At 37.9% G+C, this 25,521-nt stretch overlaps 1 protein-coding gene across 2 annotated transcripts in view; it reads left to right on the top strand.

The window, feature by feature from the left end:
- Window positions 1-588: 588 nt before the first annotated feature.
- Window positions 589-25,521, top strand: part of KDM4C (lysine demethylase 4C) — a 246,651-nt gene continuing 221,718 nt past the window's right edge. Inside the window, exons 1-4 of one of the 2 annotated variants that reach the window (XM_066339406.1) lie at window positions 589-860; window positions 12,461-12,625; window positions 18,473-18,648; window positions 21,390-21,504. In XM_066339406.1, the coding sequence (XP_066195503.1) occupies window positions 12,482-12,625; window positions 18,473-18,648; window positions 21,390-21,504 (435 nt within the window). In that variant the 5' untranslated portion in view covers window positions 589-860; window positions 12,461-12,481. The remainder of the gene's footprint in view (window positions 861-12,460; window positions 12,626-18,472; window positions 18,649-21,389; window positions 21,505-25,521) is intronic. The other variant, XM_066339405.1, reaches the window with a different exon arrangement.

Raw genomic sequence — 25,521 nt, 5'->3', positions numbered from 1 at the left:
GGGGGTGTTTAGAGAAAACACTTAGTGCCATTCTCTAGCTGACTTGGTGGCGTTCGGTCAGACGCTGGACTCGATGGCCTCCAAGATTTTTCCAACCTAGCTGATTCTGTAATTCTATAACTGACCGACTTTAAGCTTTGCGCCGGCGTTTTCCCCAGGTGAGTTCCAGAGGGCGGGCAGGTCGCTCACGGGCCCAGCCCAGAGAAGCGGGCGCGCCCTTTCCGGCCCGCAGAAGCGAGGTCGGCCTGACCGCGCCGCCCGCTCCACTCCCCCAGAGCGCCTGTCTCCCAGAGCGCCTGTCTCCCAGAGCGCCTCTCTGTCTCCCAGAGCTCCTGTCTCCCACAGCGCCTGTCTCCCACAGCGCCCGATTCCCACAGCGCCCGATTCCCACAGCGCCGCTCTCCCAGAGCGCCTGTCTCCCAGAGCTCCTGTCTCCCACAGCGCCTGTCTCCCAGAGCGCCTGTCTCCCACAGCGCCGCCCCCTGCCCGGAAACGCCCTCGGCGCCGCCCCCGCTCCCTGCACGTGACGCGCCAGGCGCCGCTCCCTGGGTCACGTGCGCTGCCCTCCGCGATCGTGCGTGCGCGTCCAGCAGCTGTCATCCGAAATCCGGGAACGAGGAGTCGGCGGTGCGGGCAGGGGTGGGTACAGCCGGGACGGGGGACCTGGCGGCGGTGGCGGCAGAGGAGCAGGCCTGTCCCGCCCCGCCCCGACCCGCCTTGCCTTGTCCCTGTCCTGTCCCCCGCCGCTCTGCCCCTCATCCCTTCCTCCGGCCGCGCCTGCCCGCTGCAGCCTCTCCCGGACAGGTGCGGAGGGAGCGCTGAGCTGGCCCTGGCGGCGGCCGCGGGTGTGCGGAGAGGAGGTACGCGGCTGCGAGCGGGCCGGGGGCGAGTGGGGGAGGCGGCGAGGCGGCCGAAGCGGGGCGGGCCGGGTCGGCGGGGCCGGAGCGGCCGAAGTGCCGCCGGGCAGCTCTCGCAGGCGTGAGGGGGGCGCGGCAGCCCCGATGCCGGGAGGGGATGGGTGCGGGGGCTTCGCGCCGCGGACGGGAGGGTGGTGGCTGGGACCGAGCTGGGGGAACGAAACTGACAGGGCTGGGAAAAGCGAGTCTCGCGTTCCTGCTCGCGGCAGTTCTGGGTCGCGGCTGCCGGTGGGAGCTCTCCGGGAAGGTCGGGCGGGTTCTCCGCGTCTTCGAAGTGCGTGGACGGAGTGAAAAAGAGCTTTATCTTTTTCCGTGTCTGTCAGAGGTTTGATAAGATTGTTGTGGACTTTCCAGACATTCTCTTGTTGGTGCATCTCGTCCTTTCTGCGTAGCTGAGACTTCAAAGTTATGTGCTGAGTAGTGAGTTAAGTGCCTATTCCGCATCTGCCCGTGGTTATAACACGCTTTCGAAGCTGGTTTTGGGATCAGGTCTCGATCTCGTGGTAGTAGGCTTCTCTTAATGAGCTTTCTTTCCTCTGCTTTTGATTTTAGCTGAGGAAGTGGAGCGGAAACTGTGCAAAATATTATATCTCATAGATTAACTACTTCAGGAAAAATACTCGTGTGTCCGCGTGTTTTTAAAAACTATTGTACCAGCTCAGAGAATAAACGGCATTGATTTTTTACTTTTTGAAGTGCAGGTTTATGATTCTTTGCCGAGAATTACTAACTATAAGAGCTGAAGTTACCATTTAGTGGCTACTAAACCAGCGCCTTTTAAGTGGAATCACTTTTTCTACAAGAAAGAAACTTAGTAACACCTAATGCAGTGGGAATTTTTATGTCTATGGTATAAAATTTGACTTGGGTTTTACCTTTATTTTTCCTTATATTGTCGTAATAGCTGATGGCGTTGCTTCAGAGAAGTATTTTCCAAACACAAGAAAATGGAAAACACAAGCATGATTTCTGTTTCAGTAGTTGAAATGAGAGTAAACTGAACTACTGACCCTCATGCTAATTTTTTTTCTCAGCTTAGGTTTGGAGTGCTGTTCGTGCTAGCAGTTTCCTATCTGGGGAGTGACCTAGGAAACAATATGTTTCACCTAGGTATTTGGACGTGGTTAAACAGCTGTTGAATCAGAGTTGGAATAATGTATATGAGAGAAAAGTCTTTGGTCAGTGTTTGTTTGTTTAAAAAAAAGAATCTGATTTGATCTCTGATGTCTTTGTTTATTAAAATGGTAAATGCAATAAAATAGGAAAAAAAATTAAAATCCTGTAAGTTTTACTCTTTAATTATTGCTGAGTATTGCATGCAGTATTTTATATCTCTTGAGCTAATTTTTAAACAAATCTAATAAATATTTCTGCACTAAATCTGAGTGCACAATCGGTATCACAGTCAAATAATAAATTTATGTTGTCAACTGCTCATTATTACAATATTCCTATGGTCATACTAGCAAACATAGCAATTATTAAAAATACACTTTTATACTTAACTATTACAAAAGATGGGGTTGAGTAGATTATTGATTAAGAACTTTCTGAGTTTAGCTCTTAGTTGGTCTGATTCTTAGTTCTGCAAGTAACTCACTTCGATATTGAATTTTTTTCTTAGTTTTCTTTTGGTGAGATATGTTTCATCAACATTGTGCTGAACAGAATGTGAATAGGGTTGTAGTGCTGATAAAGGTGATATTTTCATGCCACTACCTCCAGTGTAGATTAAAAAAGCCTCACCCTAACAACTATTGAAACATGAATTTAGTATACATGAAGCTTCAAAGGGAAGATTATTACTGTAATTCTGTCAGTATAAGGTATTTGCAAGATACCTGAATAATCACAGGAATGGTTCAAAAAGTGATGTTCTGAAATGTTGAGATTTTAGTACTTCTCTAGTAAAAAATCTCCATAGTCACTTGATAGTTTCATATTTCATATCTCAAAATCATCAAGTGATGTGGTGAGTTATACTTTTTATTTTTGTTTAGAATCATGGAAGATAGGATATTTTGAAGATAAGCAATAGTTTATAGTTGGAGGAAAGTAATTGTTGTGTAATCGAATTACATAATGAAGGTGTTAATAAGAACTGGTTGGTCATGGTCCCAATATCTGTTATAAATAAACTCTAATTGTAGTTTTGTTATATGAAGACTTACAGTTTACTCCAGATTTCATAGGTGGCATTGTATGTCATAATTCTGCTGTCGGCTTACCCTTTCCTCCAACTTCATTTCACCTGTTAAAAATAGTGGAATTGTGGGTAGTGGTTGAGTTGATGGCTTTGTCTGCGTCAGTAGTTGTACTACTGAGTTATGCAAGTACTCATTTTTATCTGTAATTCTATTTATGCCCAACATTTGTGGGACAGAATATTTGGGACAATGTACTTGGGACACTAAAGATAGTATACTCTGAAAACTGAGGACAATCTATGTAATCATTATAATCTATATAAACAAAGGTTACAAAACATGTCAGGATTTTAAATTTAAGGCATTAAAGTTGCCAGAGTTAAAGTTCAAAACACATCTCTTAGTGAAAACTGAATGCTGAAAAAAATCCAGTGTCTAATTAGTTTCATTGACAGATGCAGCTCTTACAGGGAACTTTCACAAACAAAATATGCTCCAGTTCCTTTGTGACATTTCTGCCAGTAAAATGAAGAGTCACTCAGTTGGATTGTTGGGATTTAGCTCATTACACCTGTGATATCCTGCTGGATTTTGTCTAATTAAATTAAAAGACTAGTTATTAGCAGGTAGCTCGTCTCTAAGAAGACCTAGATAAATACTTATATTCATGGTAGATGTTTTATGAAAGATATTATTGTGCTGAATCAGGTTTTGTTTCACTTTCAGTTTATTTCTGTGATTAAAAAAGTATACAAGTTGCCAAAATGGTAAATATGCCTATGGCTTTGGAGCTGGATAAATTGTCTATAATCAGAAACTGTTTTGAAAAAGAGTACTTTCCATTTAGAATTAAATTGGTGAAAATTGTCAAAGTCTGTAGACTAAGCTACAAATAAAGGCATAGAAACAGAAAAGTGTGAGAAACTTGAAGTTTTAGAAATCAAGCTCTTCATGTCTGGGTTTGATGGAATATTTGGAGTATTTGATTTCAATAAATCATGATAAATATTTTAAAACTGAGATAAATAAAATATTTAAAACTTGAAAAAAATAATTAATAATAGAAGGAAAACATTTTCTTAATTGTTTTGTTCCCTTTAAAATTGTAGAATGGCTTATACTTACATGGAGTTGGTGAAACTTCTAATCTCACAGAGTTCTTCTGTTGCCCCTGTGGAAACTCCTTCACATTTATTGTGATGCAGATCAGTGCAGAGTCATAAAATGTCCTGAGTTGGAAGGGACACACAAGAGCTCGAGTTCATGTCCTGTTTCTGCACAGGACCACCCCCAAAATCACACCACGTATCTGGGAGCACTGTCCAAACGCTTCTTAAACTCTGCCCGGCTGGTGCTATGACCACTTTCCTGGGGAACCCATTCCAGTGCCCGATCAACCTCTGGGTGAAGAACCTTTTCCTGATATCCAACCTAAACCTCCCTGACACAAATTCAGGCCATTTCCTCTGGTCCTGTCACTGTCACCAGAGGGAAGAGATCAGTGCCTGCCCCTGCTCTTCCCCTCATGACAAAGTTGTAACTTTATCAGTCTCCTCCAGATTGAACAGACCAAATGGCCTGGACTGCTCCTTAGACAGCTTCCCCTCCAGGCTCTTTAGGGTTGAGCTTGCTCCTTTTGTCTGACATAATATTGTGGGTTAGAGCCATGTAGTTCCCAGATACCATTCCATGAGTTCATTAGGTGGTCTGCCACTGATGTTAAATGGTATGTCATTTCAGGAGCCTGGGATCAGTTTGGAGTGAGGAGATTTTGGTCACGCAAGCTGATCACGTTTGGTTTGCTTTAGTGTGCATGCTTTTAGTCATAACAACAGAAAGGCATGACATTCCTGGCTGTGGCCTGGCCACTGGGCATTGGGTCCATGGTAAATTAGACCAAAATGTGAGGGCAGGGGAATTGCATAAAGTCGTTGAATCATGAAATCCGTTATGAGAGTGGAAGTGCTCAAAGTGAAGTTGAGCTCTTTTACTGGTGCAGAAATGCAGTTTTCAGTGTTCCATAAATGAGCAGCTTTAAGAGAGACAAGTACATCTTTCTGTTTCTCAGGTTTTAGAGCCTCATATATGTGTTTGGTGGGTTTTTTTGTTCTTTTTCTCCTCTCTCATGCTGTCCTTGTTCAGCCCCTAATAAAGGATTTGCCATATAGTTGCTCCTTGGGAAAATTATTATCACAGTTGCTGTAGCATATCTCTGAAAAAAGATGCATGTTGTGATGTTAAGGACTTGTGTGGTCCAAGCTATAAGGATGTCTTATGGGAGGGGACCTGTTAAAGGGGTTAATTAAATGCCATACAGGCAGAAATGACAGGCCTACTAAAACTGTGCTTTAGAAAGTGCTTAATTAGGGAGGAGTTCACATCTGCCACTTGTGACTTATATCTCCAGCAATATTATAGGCTGCATTAGCAATGAATATTTTTCTGAAATGTTAGGTACTTGTAAATGGGCCTTTTTTGAAAACTGAGAACTAGACCAAACCACTGTCTGGATTCTGTGAGGACTACATCCAAGTTTGAAAATGTTACACCATCGTGTGAGTTGATGGTTTACTTGCATCTTAAATAGTGCTTTCAGCTTGGATATTCTTTTCCCTTGATTTTAGTAATTTACTGGAACTGGTAGAGATCCAGAGGTAGGATGATAAGAAATATGGAATGGATTTTCTGTAGTGAGACTAAGAGTTTTCAGCTTTGGAGAGAGAGAGGCTGCATGAGACCATGGTAATGATCTGTAAGTACCTGTATGGTCTGAAGGTAAATATGAGCAGTTATATAATTGTTCTCAGAATGCACATGAGCTATGAGGTGAAATTAAAATGTGACCTATTCAGCATACACAGAGGAAGATTTATCACTTAACATGTTGACTGTAGTGCTTCATCATGAAATGTTTTGGATGTTAAAGGCCTAGATAGGTCTAAAACTGTGGGAGAAAAAAATCATCAGACTCTGCAAAATGCAGTAATATCCTCTGTGTTTAAGGATTCCTTGTACATTGCTGAAGAATGAGATGGTATTCTGAAAATATATATTATAAGCTACCCCAACATTTGCTTTTATCTAGATGCCTGCTGTTAGCAATTGTGGAGATGTGGAGGCTAGTTAGGTTCTTGGTAACTTTTGCCGTTGCTGGAGGCTGTTACATGCTGCATCCGGTTAGGACTATGGATTTCATACCTGTGTTTTCATAAAAAAAAGTAGAAACTCTTGAATCATGGGTTGCAGAAAAAAAAGAGAAAAACGCTTTTTCTGTGTGTTTTAAATTTCCTTGCCCTTTGTCCCAGATCACTTTTTTCAGGATGCTTTTCATGCTGTGAGCCTGGTGTGGGAGAATAATGTCTAGGGAATGAATTCAGGTCATTTTTCAGTTCAAAATTTAGGGGCTCAAATTAATCCAATTTATAGTTTTGAAACATTGTGGCTGTAAGGTAGTACCAGACACAGAAGTATAAACTGAAATGAAGACTGCAAATTACTCAGAGCTTTGTAGTGAAATAGAGGTGGTTGCAGGATCTGGTTGCCCAGATTTCCTGGGTTTCTTAAATTTATGTAATGTATTAAAATCTTCAGTACTCCTAAGATTTATAAACTTGAGTCTTTCTGATGATGGTGTATATCTGAGGAATACGTACCTAGCCATGAGATTTGGCCTCATATCACAAATACAAAGCATTATGCTCCATATATTTATTTCTACTATTAATACAGTCAAATAACCTAAGTAACACATTTGGAATTCCTGATAGGTTCTCTTTTGAAGCCAGGTACATAAAGTAAGCAGACATGATTAACTGAACATTTACTGTTATTAAAGGAACAATTCAAGCATAAACATGCAAACTCAAATTACACAGACAATTTAACTGTTTACATGCTCAGTAACAGTTGAACATGCAAACTGTGCTTTTATGTTTTGAGTTACCTGAAAGTGCACTAATGCAGTATTTTGGGTTTTTGAATTTGCTTTGCTGAACAGAACAGGGAGTTGGATGGTACCTACTTACAGAATATACTAACAACTTTTTGAAAATGATCAGTCCACCCATGGAGTTTTTCTTGTAAGTAAAATTGCTGGTGAAACTATTACAGATTAAGGCATGTTTTTCTACTGCTTGTTTCCTTTCCAGCTAGCACAGACCTGGTGGTACAAACATGGTTATTTTACAAAACAGCCAAGAAAAAAAAAAAAAAAAGCTGTGGCTTCCTGTGCATGTCTTTCTCTGGACAAGTGTATTTTCTCATTGTTGTCTATTGAAAACAACTTCCCAGGATGAATTATTTGTCAAATTGTTTGCTGTCCCATAGTTAGTGTGGGTGCAAATTTGCAAGAAGAGGAAAAAATGTGTGTTTAAGTTAATTTATCTCTGAGAAGTGGTGACCTTCAGGGATTTGGTTGTTTCCCATCTTCCTTCCTACTTTTTTTCTTTTGCTGGAGTTTGCTTTATATAATTTGTTTAATTTGGATAGTGGAGTAGAGGTTATGTACTTTGTAATTTTAGGTATTAGAACACAAAGAATAAAATAGTCTTATCTTTCAAAATATGAATACATTTATTTTATGATGCAGTGGCCTATAGTTATTTATTGCTTTTCCATGTTAGCAAATTAATTTGTGTATAGTAGAATAGATGTATGAGCCTGTGCTTTTTGTTTTTTTTTTTCAACCACGCTTTCAGTAGAGGGGACTGCCCAAAGTGGGCAGTCAAGAGATGCCTCCCAGAAAGCATGTTTGGAAGAGCTGTTTTGTCAAGTCTTGTGTAGTCTGGAGCCAGAAAGTTGGATTCCCCACTCACGATGGGGGGGATTTCACAGTACTGATTAGTTTATTTCAGACTATAAGCAAAAAGAAGTGTATTAAGGTGGGGACAGAATATTGTAATACTGAAAGTTGTTCTAATGTAGTGAAAACTACATATTTTTGTGCCTTTTAACTAAATGTAAATTAACACTTGCTGGCCATTTAGTGTGTTTCATTGTGGTTTAATATTTTCTGTTGGTGTCTTGTTTGTAATTTGATTAAACACAATTGCTAGTTTAGATTTCTATAATTAGTATCAACTAAATGGAACTTGGAAGATGCTTTTGAGTTCTGGAAAGTATATTCTGTGTTCTTCTGAGGGCATTGAAGATTCTGCGTGGAGGAACATTGTTTAACTGATAACACTTCAACCAATGAATTTTATTCAGTATTCTGACAGCTGTAACTGTATGGCAAGTTGTGGACATTATAAAGAAACAGTTCAGTCTTTTGGCAGTGGAGGCTGGAAATCATAGCTGCCTGGTACTGGTTTGTAAAGGCAAGCTTTAGTTGATTGTAGTGGGGTTTGGAGGTCCTTCCCTTTTCTTAGGATATAGAAGAAACAATTACGTGGATTTTGCAATTACCAAAAAACATGTGAAATATAATGTATTATTAGGCATGTAATATACACTCCTGTTGTTTAGTATCAGGTTTGTTACGTCTGTACAAGCCAGGCACTTCAGATTTTGCAGGATTTGTTAAAAAAAGCACTTTTCCTGTCATCATAACTAGTGAAATGTATTGGCATCTTGGATTATGTAAGTAATTGTAACATTAATGATATTTCATCTTGCTCTATGTGAACTTTTCTCGTGTTGAACTCCAGTGTTTTTAGTTCATCAGTTTTCTTAGGCTACATACTGGCATAGGTGTGGGTAATTGAACTTTACTGGCTTAATGTTTTCACTTCTGCAGTATTAAGACTAATGTAGCATTAATATTCTCCTGGCTGATGATTTGAAGGTTTTAACAAGGCCTTACAATGGCTATAAAATTTTCAAAAGAAGGATCAGGTTCTTTAACCTTGTTATTTGGTAGATAACTTAGCTCTTTAGCCAGCAACTTTGGACAAACTACATACTTGTATTTTATTTAAATTCTGGTGTTTAATCAGACATACTTAAGACATAGGCAGACTGCTTGTCACCAAGAAATTGAAGGTTTATGGACAGGCTGTGGAGTTTATTGGATCAGGTTCATAGCTTGGGCTTGTTTGGCTAAAACTCTCCCATGATTAGCTGAAAAGCTTCTTTCAATTTTATGTAAGGTACTAATGCATGATAATTTGAATGAGGTTCACATTTATTCTCACTACTCTTCGTTTTTCTAGGTAATTATGGTCATCTTTTTCATTGTGCAGTACTGTCTTGCAAGGGGACAGAAAATATCTGATTACAATGCTGATATGAGGGACTTAACTAAAAAATCCCCGTGTACATATTACTTGTCTATTTCATAAAGTGCAGCCTGTGCACATTGGCCTTTTTATAACAGTATTTACTAATATTTTGCACATTTTCATTGTGTAGTAGTAAATAAAACTCTGGAACTCTAGGTTGTTTAGCTTTGTAATATCACAAAATAGGTAGTTATCTATACACCTAAATGCAATAATTAAGTCAGCAATAAAATGATTACTGGGTGGATTTTGCATTTGAATAGTGTTTCTGATTATGTCTGCAAAAGAACCTCTGAAGGCCTCTTAGCTATTACACTTGAGGATGTATTGTACTTTCTTGTCTTAGTGATTTGGCTAGGGTACAACTGAGTTTTTGTGTGTGAGAAAATAACCAAAAGTAGGCATTGTTTAGAGAAAGAATGTAGGACTCTGGAGTTCCATGAAGTCCTTGAAAGAGTTTCATATTGTGTTAGAACTTAATAGGATTGAATTGGAAGGAATTCAGCTTTTTCTGATTTTCTGATTTGTAGAAATCTGTTTACACCCATAACTCAGTACTTGTGCTTACTCTTTCAGATTGATGTTTGTGATGAAGAAATGCAATAATGAAATTGTAAAACAGATTTAAGAAGTTACAGCTGATAGGTCATAGCTGTAAAAAAGGTGCTGAATTACTAAGAAATCATAAAATGAATAGAAACATCTAATGGACTTATAGCATAGCAAATTCTTCATAGCCTTTATGATCTTTCTGCCACTAAAAATGTTATATAGTTAAATCTTCTTAGGGAGTTCTTTCAAACATTATGCTTATCAAGAAGCAGATTTACCCAGTAAGTTAAAGAGAAGGTGTTTTTAACTGAGGAAGAAGGGTTAGACAAGAGCATGGATTGAATAGTTTATTTCTACTGAAAGTAGCACAACTGGCTGGTGTGTTTGCTCATTGCTTAGGGGCCTGGACCCTAAGATAGATGGAAGCTGTTACACAAAAGATCTGTGAAAGCCAGGATTTGTAATTTTCACACTGCAATGAAGCTGGTTGAAAATTAAGCCTTTTCAGTGCTCTACATGTCTTCATGATTAGTTGAAGGTCATTAATTCTGCTTGTGATACAGATTGAGGTTTGTCACAGTATGATATGTTACTTGCTTGAGCCTGGTCTTAGTTATGGTGAAGTAAGGGAATAATCTTGTTAGTATCTTCATAAACAAGATTTTGAGAGTCTGGTAGCCGGGCAAGAATGCTGATGTGTGATTGTGAAAGTTAGCATGAGTTAATAATCATTTATTAGTTCAATTAACAGTCTTTAACAGAATTTCTTCATTGTGTCAAAGTGCCAGGGTACATGGATGGTTTTAAAGCAGCTCATCTATTAAACTGGTGTATTTTGGTGAGGTGTTTTGGTTAAGTGGAATTTTTATCAAGCTGATTTATGCAATAACAACTTCGTTGTGTTTAAAACAGACATTGTCCAAAGTAATCCTGCAGCTTTTTTCATAGCCGAACCACTTGGATATGGCTTTTTCTTGGCTCCTTACCCTTTTGCATGAGGAATACAGGAAATCAGATGTATTTCAAACTTTTAGTCCTTCACATTAGATGAAATTAATTCCAAAGAAGAAAGAGAGCCTCAGGCTTATAGAAAATGCATACAGGCACTGTGTTTTCTTATGCTCTTCACCCACAGAGAAAATGAAGGTTAAAAGGTTAATAAGAGCATAAGAGGTTCCCTTTTGAAGTTGACTTCCTTTATGCATAATTGAATTTCATATGTTTGCATAGTAGCTCAAAGTTCATTGGTATATCAGTTCATGGTTTTGGAAATGGGCTTCATCTGTGATGTAGTGAAAGGTGATACAGGTGACATTTGACTCTGTGAGCTCGTATGAATTGGCAGAATTAATAGTATTTGGTGTATTTAGCTGGTACAGGGCTGTGTTTGGGATTCAGTATAAGAATGCTGATAACACACTGATGGTTTGGTTGTTGCCAAACAGTGCTTAATCTTAGTCAGGGACTTTTCAGTATTTTGTGCTCTTCCAGTAAGGAGATGCACTAAAACCTGGTGGGGGAGCTAACCAGGGGAGATGATCCAGACTGGCTGAAGGACTGTTCGATACTGCAGGATGCTCTGCCCAGTATAGAACATGGTTGAGTTAACCAGAAGGGAGGCTGATCACAGTTTGTATTGTGTGTCACCTGGGCTTTTTTGGGTTTTTTCTCTCTTTTCTGTGATAATAATAAATAAAAATAATTCAAGCTATGTTGTTAATGTTAAGCTGTTCTTATCTCAACTCCTTCCAGTCTTACTATGGATGGGGGAAGTGAGTGAGCAGGTTCTTACTGGTTGGCACCCAGTGCTTGGCATGAAGGGTTGAGGTAACCACAGTCTGATCAGAGTGTGCTGGAAGAAATTTGTTACAAGCAATTTTTTTGTAAGGCTAGTGAAGAATTTTGTGAATGGCAGATGGTACATGGTGATTTATACTTGGAAATTGCAGCACCTTCTGATCTGAAGATAATGTGTATCTGTCACTTGCCTAAAGATCAGTCCTTTCATGAGTACAATATCCTGGTATGAAATAGAAATTACTTCTTTTAGTCATCCTCAATGTAGAAATGGAAATCACATATATTTTATGTGTATAGCTTACTTGCTTTTTTATTTATTAAAGTTTTCAGAGAATGAGCAGTTAAACTGCTGATGGTGAGAACTAAAAAATCCAAGTGCTCTTCCTCCATATTTGCCGTGTGAGTTAGAAGTGAGTAATTTGCTTTCTCCATTTACTGAATGGAAATAGTGATGTTTTATCAAACACGTATCTTTGTTACTCTGGGTTGTGCCTGTGTGATGTAACTCTCTAGACAGAGAATGTGCAGATGGATCCATCTGCACAGGAAGATGCTAGGTTAACTTGAAAAAACATGCTGTAAAAGCAGAGGTATGGACTGGGCTGTATGCATGTAATTTACTGCAGTATTTGTGATGGGCAAAGGCTGAGTATTCTCAAAGGAGTAAGGATAAAAAGTAAGCATTTGTTTTGTGCCTTTTATATTAGTCCGCACAGATAGTGGTAGGTACTTTCTTCCTGTTTGAAACCGTGTGTGTTGAGTATCGGAATTGGTTTTACAGATTATTCTCTACAATGTGTGATTTTTTTTTTTTTTTTAACAGCTGGATTGAAACTGAACCACAATGGCTGCTGTTATCTCTGATAGTCCTCCAAACCCAAGCTGCAAAATCATGACTTTTAGGCCTTCGATGGATGAATTCAGGGAATTCAACAAATATTTAGCACACATGGAATCCCAAGGTGCTCATAGGGCTGGAGTTGCAAAGGTAAACATGTATAACATAGAAGAAAAATGCTCGTAATAATGTAATTTCCCATTGTTTGTGTTTTGCTGAGTTACAAACCCGACTTTTTTTATTATTTAATTTTTTAAAAATTATTTTTAAGGAGTTGTGATGGTTTCTTACTGTTTTAAGAGAAGTCTTTCAGTGTCTCTGATATTTCATGCAATGAGGATGTTGTATAGTGTTTTCCCTCTAACTGTAAATTGTTTATAAGTTTGCAATAGCAAAATAAGATCTCTTTCTAAGTAGATTTAAACTATTTTTTGTCAAATCAAAACAAAGAAGGGAGTTAATAGTATAAATTAAAGTAGTCTGGTTATGCTAGGTGCTGAACTTGGTGTTTTAGGGTTGTGTAAAGCTTTTCTGGAGCAAATAATCCCACTTCATTGTGGCAAATGTAGAGATGGTAAGGCAGTGTTTGAATGGAAATAGTTTTCTTTTTAAGGTGATCACGTTATGTTCTTGTTAATGAGAACTGCAGGCACACTAATTGTCGCTGTATTGCTCTTTGAACAATGAGACAGCCAGGACCTTACAGCAGGAGTTCCTCCCCTAGCAGAGAGAGATTGTCAGAGGTTCAATCTGACGTAATTTAGCTATACATCATATCGTTGTTTATGCTGTATCTGTTTTGCCACTTTTCAAACCAGCAGAAACTGCTGCAGGTTTAGAAATACCAGGTTAGTTAATACCAGTAGGTGTTAACTAAGTAGGTATATATAATATACCTACTTAGTTATATATTATATATAATATAAATATATAATACCAGTAGGTATACCAGTGGGCGTAGCTATCACTGGGTTTTGAAGCTAATGTTGCATGGTCAAGACATTTAGAATCGGGGTGAGGGGGAATAAAACTTGAAATTCTTCATTTCCCCCCTGCCCACTCCTGCCTCCTGCTTCCTGTGAAACAAAGCAAAATTGAAATGCTCACTCTTTAAAAATCTTGTAGGAGTTTTTTTTCCTGTTTCAGCTGATAGAGTACATAGGTCATATTCTCAAACTTTTCTCTGCAAACAGAAGTAGAAATGTGATAAATAGGCAACAGTGGAAAGCCTGGGCCGAATTTTTCATATGCTCAGCTGTGTTCTGAAACCTGTTTGTATGGGAATGATGTATTGCAGTCCTTTAATCTTGAACTGTAAACTTCATTGTAGTGCTATCTTCTTGCTTGATTGAACAGCAATTAAAGAATCTCTTTGTGTTTTCAGTCTGCCAGGTATTTGAACACATTACTAGGTCGTCTTCAGAATTTTATATTCTGTTTTTCACTATATTTTGATAAAATCTCAAAAATTTATAAATAAAAATAAACTAAGTATTTTTTAAAACAAATCTTATCAAATGAATAATTAATGCTGAAAAAAGTTCAAGGGACATTTTCTGCTTTTTGGATATTGGATTTAAAGTAACAGGAAAAAAATTCAGTTTTAATAGTAATAGAAAATTAGGTTATGGGGAACCCAATTTTTTTTAAGTTCAAGGTGTACAGTCTCAGGTATGAATGCCGGAAAAATAATGAGTACCAGAAGAACTATATGCATTTGCAGAAACAGTAATTTAAGCTCTAAACATAGAACACGATCAGAGTAGGCATACCCAACACTTTGGGTTAAATGTGAATGTGTAAGGGGAGAAGATCTGTTACCTGTGTAGAAGAATATGTGTTTGTAAATGAGGATGAAATGACTATAAGGATTGAACATATTGAAGGAAGGAAGGAAGGAAGGGAAATAAAGTATTAAAAAAACTGCAACCACCACTGAAGTTCCTAATACTATGAAACAAGCAAGTAAGGTACTAGACAAACAATATCAAACCATTTCCGAAGCAGGTAATGCACTGTGGCCTCCCTTGAGTAAATTGGCAAAAAATTGCCATGAGGCTTTTGAAAGTCTGAAATGAGCTTTTTGCATAGAAAACTTATTTTAGTCTTACTGTTACAGAGGATTCTGTACTTAAAAAGGAAGACAAAGTCTGAAAACAACAGGACAAATGAAACAAGGGACACTAATTGATTGTCTTTACCAGAGAACGAGATGTTTTGAAAACTCAGACTGCATTAATAGAGAGCAAAAGAGTTAAATTAATTTGCAGTCACACTGGCAAGTAGGAAAGTAATTTCAGAACACTATGCTGAAAATAGATACTGGCAAGTGCAAGAAAAACAATTTTCAGATGAGCTGGGGAGAAATAGTTAGATAGGCATAGTAGCAGTGCCATTCAGAATCAGATCTATGGGAGATTGCCAGTATATGAAAGAGGATTTAACAGAAATATATGTGCTGATAGCACTCTACATTAACCTCAGTAGTGCTGACATGCAGTCTTCATGCAGGAGACTGACTGGTATAACTAAGACATCCCTATCCAAAACTGTACATTTATCAAACGAAATTATACTAGACTCTATTAATATGCCTAGGGTCTTTGATAAATAAATAAATATGTAAATGAGAAAGCCTTGCCTTAGGTTTTTCCTTTTTCATGTTTGAGCCTTCAACAATGTGATTAATGAATTTGATCTAGGCTCCCACTGAATAAATCAAATTGCTTGACTTTAAAGAGGCTATTTTTACTAAAGGGAATATGAAGAGGCTTCAGTGGCACAGGTCAGTGGTAAAAACACAGAGCTCTGGTTATTATTTGGAGCTGTTCTACTGGCTACCTGTTTGTGGCCTTGAACGTGATATATTAACATCTTCAGTCCTTGTCCTCATCTTCATTAGAAAATGCAAATTCTTTCGGGCAGGAAGTTTATTCTTATCTTCTTTTGAAACTTTTTTTGCATATTGGTCCCACAGAATTCACATCTATAACAAGCACTCTGGTTACAACAGTAGTAAACATACTCCAGTTAGCTGGAAGGCGATATTTTGAACACAAATATTTTTATTGCTTAAAGCACACTGACCTTGAACTAAATAAGATAATGCAAATTTTGCTTTTCAGTATTCATGTATTTGAGCCAAACCTCCAACTTCATGCTTAATAATCATGAAAATGGAAATCTCTATGCACATATTTGATTTCTATGCATATATTCTGAATGCATGACTTCTCTGCTTCCAAATGAACATTTTGTACTTTGTTAATGTGCATAGAATTTAAGAGTTCTCTGAAAGAAATAAGTAGGAATCACAAGATGATTTGAGTATTTTTTTTTCTCGAAAAGCAAACAACACTTAAACTTAGTAAGTGGCTCTTGTACAGCAGAAGTCCTTTGGAAGCTGAAAAGGAAAAGAGGGAGTTGCATCTGTGAAAAATCTAGATAAAAGCACCTGTTTATGTATAGAATAAAAACATTAGCTATGATTAGTATTATTATATTAGTATTTATCTATTAGTATGTTACTAATAGATAAATTTCATTTGGCTTGATGTTTGTCTTTCGCTCTGTGCTTTTACCACTGATGGTCTTGATTGGATTTCTTTGGACTGTTTGAGTACATAAACACTACAACATGTGTATTGGTGATTGTTTTCCGAGGGTAGCAAATGATCTTAGGATCTGTCTGTTTTAGAATTTTATGACTTTCATGGAGAGGTGAAATAGTGAAACTTCTGTAAGTGGACACTTATAGATGGAGTCCTAAAAGGCTTGTAAGAAAACAGCCTAGCTGTGTGGCTTAAGGACTGCCTGATTGTGATCTCATTATTAAAAGTATTGAGGACATACCTCTGCCTGAATTCAAGTGCAAATGGGAGCATATGCTGAAGTCAAAAGTATGGATTTTGTTAAATAGTAAATGAGAGAGAGATAGAAAGAAACAGAAAAAGGGGGGAAAAAGGGGGAGAGAAAGCGTTACAGGTTGAGTAAAAATATCAGCACTATGGTTTGCGATGACATCTTCATCACCTTCTTCTGGTCTTCTAGGTGGTGAGGGTCCCCAGAAACTGCAGAATTCAGTAGATTAATATACATTTGGGCCAGGTGGGAAGGCCTAGTAGCTGACCTCGGTGGTGAGGGCAAGTTTGATACTGGCTCTTGCAGCAGACTCTGGATCTGTTGCATCCCTTTTCCTTAGGAATGAGTTCTTTTGCACTGCTTCAGGGTCTTTGATGGCTTATGACACCTCCTCAGCTGCTTCTCCAGTGAATACGCTGTGGATGTGGCTATCCAGGGGTGCGGGGATTTGCAGCTGAGCCAGTTGAGTGTAAGGAATGATGGGTGCTCACTCCTTCTGACCAGAGTTTATGTGGCACCCCCAGAACTTCTCCTCTGAGTGGAGGAGTGTGAGCAAACCTGGCCTCAGCAGATGGGCTTGTAGGCTATGGCCTCCTCCACCCCAAACTCAGTTAGAGCTGGTTTTCAGGACAGCTGTTGTGGTTGGCTTTCTTGTGGATGCCTTCTTCTCCCTCATCCTTGCTTACTTCTCGCTAAACCTGAGCTAATTAAACAATTGTGTCAATTGAACTATAGTATGTTATCTCAGGTTTCCTTAGGTGCTTTAACTCACATTCCAAAGTTCCAGGCATATTCAGGAAGGGGTGGGCTTAGGTGGGCACACTTTTTTTATAGAGTTTTACTGTAATGGGGAAAAAGTTCTTGAGAGCAATGTTTAAGCCTTTAGCCATAAAATTTCAGTCTCTCATGCAACCTCTAAATTATGAATGAATTATTCAAATAATATAATTCACTTGTTGCATGTTTATAAGAGCTTTTCTACTTTGTGGTAAGATAATTTAAAGTTTCCAACCCAGTATTTTTGGAAATTTGATTTGAACACAGCAGAAGAGGGAAAATAATGAGCGGATCAAAAATCATATCATTAAGCCTTTGGACAAGTAAAAATTCAAAAATGAAACCAGACCAAAAATATATATAACTTTTTTGTTGTTGCTCTGTTTTAGAAGTGATATGGTTTCACATCTAGAGTTATCTATTTACTGCTGAAATCATATATGCAAGAAATATTCAGTATTGTTAAAGAACGCTAGTATGACTACAGTCTTCTTTCAAATTCTTAAAGATTTCTTTTGCTAACACTTTAGAATCTGCTGAGAAATTTTCATAGGCTGCAAGTAGTTCTGCAGTATTTGAAATAAATGTGTTAACTTTACAACTGGTTAATCTTCACATAGGTTTAATCTTCAATTATGAGATTAAATAATGTAATTATAAAAGCTAATGTATCTAAATTAGTGCACACTCCTACTGTAATAGAGCTGTACCCTGTAGTTTCATGGGGAGTAAATTGAACAGATTCTGAATTCTAAAGCAGCTGTATTTTTTTCACTCTTCAGTAAAAAAATATAGTTATATGTTCTGTTCCTACCAAATGATGTTTAGACAGGGGACTGGCAGCTTTTTTAAAGAATGTTTATTTTAATTGATGATAAAAATTTTAAGTCTTTGAATCTTTAGATGTGGAAAAGAAATCTAAGAACATTGAGCCCAACTTTTGACTTAGCACCTACATGTTCACCTCTAAACTGTATCTCCAAATGCAACATGCAGACATCTTTCTAACACTAAATATATATGATGTCATGGATTGCAGACTATTTGTCAATTGAAAGGCTTTCTGATTGTAAAAAATTTGTAAACTCTGTTATTGTAACAGTTATTTTTTTGCACAGTTGTCTATGCATTGTTGTAGATTGGTGAGTTGCTGCTGCTTGTGAATTGAAGTGATACTGTGCATTTTGAATGGTTTTCTACATTGTCTAGGAGCACTTACAGTTCAGTTAGTGTGGGACAGCTGGTAAGCAAATGTTCCTTTGATCATGTAGGCATATTCAACTGTTCTCTGTTGTTTTCTAGGATGTTTTGAATTGTTATTGCAGCTGTGATATTCTTTTTTGTTTCCTGAATTTAAAGGTTATCCCACCGAAGGAATGGAAGCCAAGAAAACACTATGATGATATTGAAGATTTGGTGATTCCTGCTCCAATTCAACAGATGGTCACTGGCCAATCTGGACTTTTCACACAGTACAATATTCAGAAAAAGCCCATGACAGTGAAGGAGTTCAGGAAGCTAGCAAACAGTGACAAGTATGTACTCTTAGCAAGACAAATATGTATTTTCACATGTTGTGATTTCTTTGAATTGTGTAAGGCACCTGTCTCTCGAGGGTACCACAATGTGAATATTCTTTGTGTTTATGTTGTTGAAAGTGTCTGATACCATGGCAGCAAGAAAGCATCTGAAAAACCCGAGACATGATGCCTTCTGTCTACCTTTTTTCCTTTATGTTCCAGAAGATGTAGAAAATAGTTAAGATGATACAGATGTGTATCTGAGTTTTCATTTGATTACACCTATTAATATTTAATTCCTAGATACTAGAATGGCCTATCACCATGTAATTCTGAAAACTCCAGATCTTTTATAATCAATCCAGAAGCTTTTGCATTAATCTAAGAGAACTCAATGTTATCTAGTGAATCTCAGTGTTATGGTTGTGGCAAGATGGATTTTATGGGAGGCGGAAAAAAGGTTTGAGAAGGGCTGGGCACTGTACTGAAATGTTTCAAATTGTTGAGCATTCCAAGAAGAGGGAACTGATAGAAAGCTTTCTTGCATGTCATTTTGGGCGCATAAAAAGGATATATTTTACTTGACTCTCTCCTCAAAACTTAGTGGAAGTAGTTTCTGAAAGATGAGTCAAAGGATCTTAGAAAGAAAAGATATTTGAATGAGGGAAGGTAATTCAGTCTTAGTTTGAAGGCAAATTTCTATTATAGGTTAATTAACAAATTAGGTGTAAGAATAGAAGCTGTTACCAAGATCAGAAAAAACTAGGATGTGGAAAGATTTCAAGGAGGCTCCCTAGCAAATGTTCCATAGTATCCATGCCTTTATGATCATGCAAAACTTACAACTTTTTTTCTTCTCAATTACAACGAAAATATAGCACATACATATTACTTGTGCAAAATTAAGTTTAGGACACTTAGTATTCTTTTCTGGTAATTGGAAATGGGAACCTATTTTGTAGTTCTTGAAATTATTTGTTTAGTAAATCTTAGAGGTAAGAGGAAATCGTAAGACCTATATGGGATCAGATGTAATTTTTGATAATACTTTTTCACAGATGTTGATGTTTACATTTTATTAACCCCTAATAAATTGAGATACACTAATTTCTTAAAATAGTTAATTAATGCAGAACTGCTGGGATTTTTAAAAATATATATCATAGTGGTTTTTTATGCTTATTATATTCATAATGGAATATATTTTGGAAATGTTTCCGATCTCAGTTTTTATTGTTTTTACTGAAATCAGATGGCAACCTAATTTCACATGCAAATGTAGAACAATTGGGAGGACTTCGTGTGTATTACTAGCTGTAGGTCTTTCCAAATATTTGTCACTGCTCTTGAGAAAATGTGTCACATAACCTTCTATGTCACTCTTACTGCAGTCAAGATTTCTTAAACTATCAAGAAGCTGAGAGCCTCTGTTCTCCCATGAAAATAATTTTTCCTTAATGGAGGAGATTTCTCTGTTAAAGACGTTTTTCTTAAGTTTAGGATGTTATCTGTTTCCTTTGGGTAAGAGAGAAGAGCCATGAGCATCTGAATTAAATCATAGTTGCCTTTAAAAGGATCATGTATACTCAGTCCAATGCATTACATCTTGTATTTGTTTAGACATTTTCAGCTCACCATTGAACCAAAGTGCTTCTCTACTTGACCTCTGGGAAATAAGAGCCTATCTACATCCTGTAATCAAAGAGTTCATGTGTGCATGTTACTCGGGGTCCAATAGAAATACAGTCTGATTTCTGAAGCTATCATGAGAAATGATTAATTTTGTTACTGAGAATGCTTTGGTTAAGATATGTTTTGATAGTTTTTTTGCCTCTGTTCAGTTACTACATGATGCAAATGTACTTGGTCTCAGTGTTGTATATTTGGATTTTCTGTTGAGTTGTTCAAGTGTAGCATACTGGCAGTTCTATGAAACTGTACTTCTCAGTGTTGCAGTAATGAGGAAATAAATTTTCTTTTCTGAAGACTTAAATATGGAAGTACAGAGATCTGACAAAGGATCCTGAGGCAAAGCTGTTAATAGATGTTTCTGTGGGAGTGTGCTTGTATTGTGTTCCCACAAGATTTTGAAAGGTTACATGAGTAACCTTTCAGAAGTATTTACATAAGTATATTTAAGCATGTAACTGTGTGTTATGTACCTTCTGCTATTATAAAGCAGTAAAAAGAAAATGTCCCTTAAGTATTTCTTTTCTCTGCATCATAGAATTTTTTGAATAAGCTGTTTGAAGCAACAGCTTTTCTTGAAAGGTTTTTCTGTGGCAGGAAGAAGAGAAGAAGGTATTGGTTTTGCCTGTGAGGACTGCATGACTGTGTTATTTACATTGTTCTGAGGCAGGCTTGTACAGGACCTATATCTGAGTCTTTGCAGAGCTGGTAGTGAGGTAGGAAAACAATAAATATTCGTTAATTGTGTTTTCCATATGTATCTTTTTTTATGGAAGAGAAATAAAAGGGAGGGGCTCAGCCTAAGGATGGTTAATGCATGGGCTGATTTGCTGCTGGAGACTGAAGCAAATATGTGGGTGGATGACTTCAGTTGCTGTAGCTGTTAGGTAGGAGGCTTCCATGATATGGTTAATCATGAACCTAAGAATTCAGGACAGCTGGTAATTCTTCTGTTTTAGAGAATTTGAAATAAAGTGAGTTAGTCTTGTAGGTTCAGAAGCATAGTCCATTGTAAAGGCGGTTTTTGAAAGACGGTGATGAACCTTTGCCTACCTCTTTCTCTGCAGATACCGCACTCCAAGATATGTAGACTATGAAGATCTGGAGCGTAAATACTGGAAGAACTTGACTTTTGTGGCACCAATTTATGGAGCAGATATCAATGGGAGCCTTTATGATGAAGTATGCATAGTTTTTTATGAAGTTTATCCCTTCCAGCCCTCTTTTAAAGGATACTCTGCTTAGAGGATACACACTTGCTTTGTGACTGAGAATCTGTCTTTTGAAATCTTTGTGTTACTCTTTAAAGCCTCCAAGCAAGGTTGGAACTAACTCTACATCTGCAAGAGTCAGACAGTTCTGTCCTTAGGCAGTAGAATATTGCTACTCTTCCTGATCATGACTCTTCCTTTTCTTCACTTTGAACTCTTCAGAACTTTGAGATTCCTTCCTACTTATTTAATTGTTTATTAATGTTCGAGTATGTATGTTTCCTGTGTGTATCTGGAAATTTAGAGGTATTTTAACTAAGTTCTACTTTAAAATTAAAAGATGGATACTTCCATGTGTCTTTCACTGAGGAATATTGATAGCTGTACTTCATGCTTGGAATGTCTGCAGTTTCCTGGAAATGTACTTATTCATACTGTTTACCTTTCAATTAAAACAGATGAAATTAAAATTTCCCAGGGAAATTTTAATTATTTGCCACAATCTCCCTGGATAATAAAGGGAGTCTTAAAACAGATCTCATTATCCAAAGAATTACAGAATGGATACATTGACATCAATTAGGCTATATAAGTAAGACAGGAACTAGACTTCTAAAGGACTATTTAAGTAATAAGACTAAGAGAAGAAATGTTAGCATTTCAGAAAAGATTTGAGGATTTAAAAAATACATAACAAACTTGTATGAAAAGAAAGTACCATATATGAAGTTCTCGGGTTATTTGATGTTCTATATAACTGCTTTTCCAATCATTATAAAAAAAAAAAAGTATGATTTTGCTGGGGCAGATGGTCTGAAGCTCTCCGAGTGTTTCACAGTTGTTCATGGAAGACAAATTGAAGATTGTCCAGAGATAAATACAGTCAGCCAATATGGCTGAAGACAATTCAGTTTTTGCACTGAGTTATGTGATCTTTGAAAGACAGCTAAGAATGTCCAATGGTATGTGGTTTAGAGAAAGCAAGTTCAAGTTCTCTTGTGTGTCCACATAGCTGTTTTAAGAAATAATTTAGAAAATAATTGAAGATTCTAATTTGGAATACTGCTGTGGAGAGATATTCCAGGTGGCTGTTGCTTTGTGAAGACCAACATGTGGTACAGAATAACAGTGTTTCAAGAAATAGAAGCTTTCCCTTTTTCTTCTCTGATCTTTGTGTCTTCATTGTTATAATAACGCCTTATGGTATAGCTTTCTACAAATGTATGCTTTTTTGGATTGTGTATCTTAGTTTACACTTGCATGAGCAACATTTCTGAAGAAAAGAGAATGAATGCAATAATATCTGATTTGAAAGTGCTGACTGGTCAGAGAGAAGGTTTTCTTACAGAATTACACTCTTGGAAAGACAAGGAAGGGAGGTCAAAGCAAAGAGGAAAGTGAGAAGCAGCATTAAGGGATTTTAATTCAGATATTAAGTGTATAGGAGAAGGAAGCAAAGCACTGAAAGTTGTAGTGACTGAGGAAGAAAGCAATAAAAGGTAGAATAAAGAAACCTTGATGCCGATAATAAAATGGGTATCATTTAAAAACAAGTAACAAAGGAGAAATTTTACTGAAAGGAGTCGATATTAAGGAGTGTGAAGAGATTGAGCATTTAATGTGACAGCCAGTGCTGGTGTATAGAGCACAGCCCACTTGGTGTGTAGAGGAAAAGAAGGAATATACTCTGGTAACAAAGTGTTGGTGAGAAAGTTACGATGCTGCTCATCAACACATTCTCTCTGAACAATTTTGCCGGAGTTAATTTTTGCCCAGCAGATGGTGCACTTGCACAACTAATATTTTTCATATCGTAGTGCTTGAAGATAGTATTAAGAAGGATCTTTTTTATTTTGTTAGAAATTGGAGGTTGTTCTCATGTCTTCATTCAATTTCCTTCAAGATTGTGATTATTTGGGAAAAGGAGACGAATACAAATCACTGACATTTTGGGCAACATTCAGGAGAAAGCGTATGGTGGGATTAATTGGTCGTGGTGGCCTATTTGCAAGAAACAAAACAAATTCTTACTTTTTACGAAATACCTGTTGTAGAAAGCAGTATGTTGCAGATGTTGTACTTAAGGTAAATATCTGACAGAATTCCAGTAAAAGACTACTAGGAACTTAAGGAAAATATTCATGTATGTGGGTTATCAAGGTTATTGAGGAATATAGGTGTGCTCTGTAAATCAATTTAGCTGTTTGCCAATACATTTTCTTTTCTACTTGGTGACAGTTTTATATTGAGACATTTGTATCTGAGGCATGATGGAGCCTTAATTTTTACTATTTAGATAATTTAGGAAACATTACTGTTATTTGTGGAATCTAACATCTTGTTGGCATTGTGCGAGAGAGATTATACAGTTTGTAGTATTTGATTTTTTAGACCAGAGGATGACAGGTTCTGAGGGGTTTGAAAGATGGGGCAAAATTTCCTAAAGGCTGTCTTACATGAAACAGAAGAAGACCGCACAAAACAAACTAAACTCCAATCAAAACAAAGAAATAAAGAAACAAAGCTGTAAGTGCATGCTTTGAAGTCTAACAACTACCAGCAATGGTTCAAACTTACCCTTGTAACATTTGGATTATTCCAGAATCTGTTTAAAATGTCTTTATGATTATTTGATGGCTTTGAACACAGATTGAGTCTTTACAAATAAGAAAATACCTATGGAAACAAGTGTTCTGCTTTATAGAAAACAAATTCCATATAGCTGAAGGTTTGCTGGAAATATTATTCTGTGTTATTTGCATTCTAATTGCTGTTACATTTAATGTCAGTACTTTGTAGGAGAGAGAATGACTGTAGGTAACTCTAGAAAAGGCATGATCTCTATGTGGACTGATCTAGCTACCAGGGAGGGGGGGAAATATTCCTGGTTTTGAAAGTAGTTCCAAAGAAAAGTGACCTATTTAAAGTTTATAATGAGTCATCAAACATGTCTGACTTCTGTGCTGATGATGGCGTCTGCTATTCTGCGCAGAAAAGCTAAGTTTGGAAGAAGCATGTAGAAAAACTCTTCTCTGTCTCTCTCACCACTCTTCTTATTTGCTGTCTGAAAGTCATGCTTTACTTTCATTTTTCTCCTCTTAGTTTTATTTCTCATAAAAAGACAATTCGTAATGCCTACCTTGTTCCATGTATAAGGAGCATGTATGATACATGAGTGCACCCTCAGTGCAGAGCATGCCAAGTTGGGTGGGATATTGCTCTGCTGGAGGGTAGGAAGGCTCTGCAGGGGTATCTGGATAGATCTGTGGGTTAAGGACAACTTCATGAGGCTCAGCAAAGCCAAGGACTGGATCCTCCCCTTGGGTTGCAACAACCCCAGGCAATGCCACAGGCTGGGGCAGAGTGGCTGGAAAGCCGCCCACAGGAAAAGGACCTAGGGTGCTGTGACAGTGACTGAACATGAGCCCCAGGGTGTGCCCAGGTGGCCAAGAAGGGCAATGACATCCTGGTCTGTACCAGCAATAGTGTGGCCAGCAGGACCAGGGCAGGGATTGTCCCCCTGTACTGGGCACTGGTGAGGCCGCACCTTGAATGCAGTGTCCACTTCTGGGGCCTCATAATTTGGGAAGGATGTTAAGGTGCTGGAGCATGTCCAGAGAAGAGCAACGGAGCTGGGAAAGGGTCTGAAGTAAAAGTCTTAAAAGGAGCAGCTGAGGGACCTGCGGGTGTTCAGCCTGGAGGAAGGGAAGCTCAGGGAGGACCTTATCACGCTGTACAACTGCTTGTAGCCAGGTGGGGCATGGTCTTTTCTCCCAGGTGGCAAGCAACAGGACTAAAGTAAATTGTCTCAAGTTGTGCCAGTGTGGATGTTCACTTTGGATTTTAGGAAATGCTTTTTCATGGAAAGGAAGTAGTACCAATCACTGGGGCAGACTTGCCCAGGGAAGTAGCTGTATCACCATCCTCGTGCATATTTAAAACGCTTGCAGGTATGATGCTTGGGAACATGGTTTAGCCTTGGCAGAGC

Source organism: Sylvia atricapilla, chromosome Z, assembly GCF_009819655.1.
Source record: "Sylvia atricapilla isolate bSylAtr1 chromosome Z, bSylAtr1.pri, whole genome shotgun sequence".
In the NCBI taxonomy this organism is placed as follows: Eukaryota; Metazoa; Chordata; class Aves; order Passeriformes; family Sylviidae; genus Sylvia; species Sylvia atricapilla.
The sequence above is the reverse complement of the archived record's forward strand: the minus strand, read 5'-3'. Positions and strand labels throughout refer to the sequence as shown.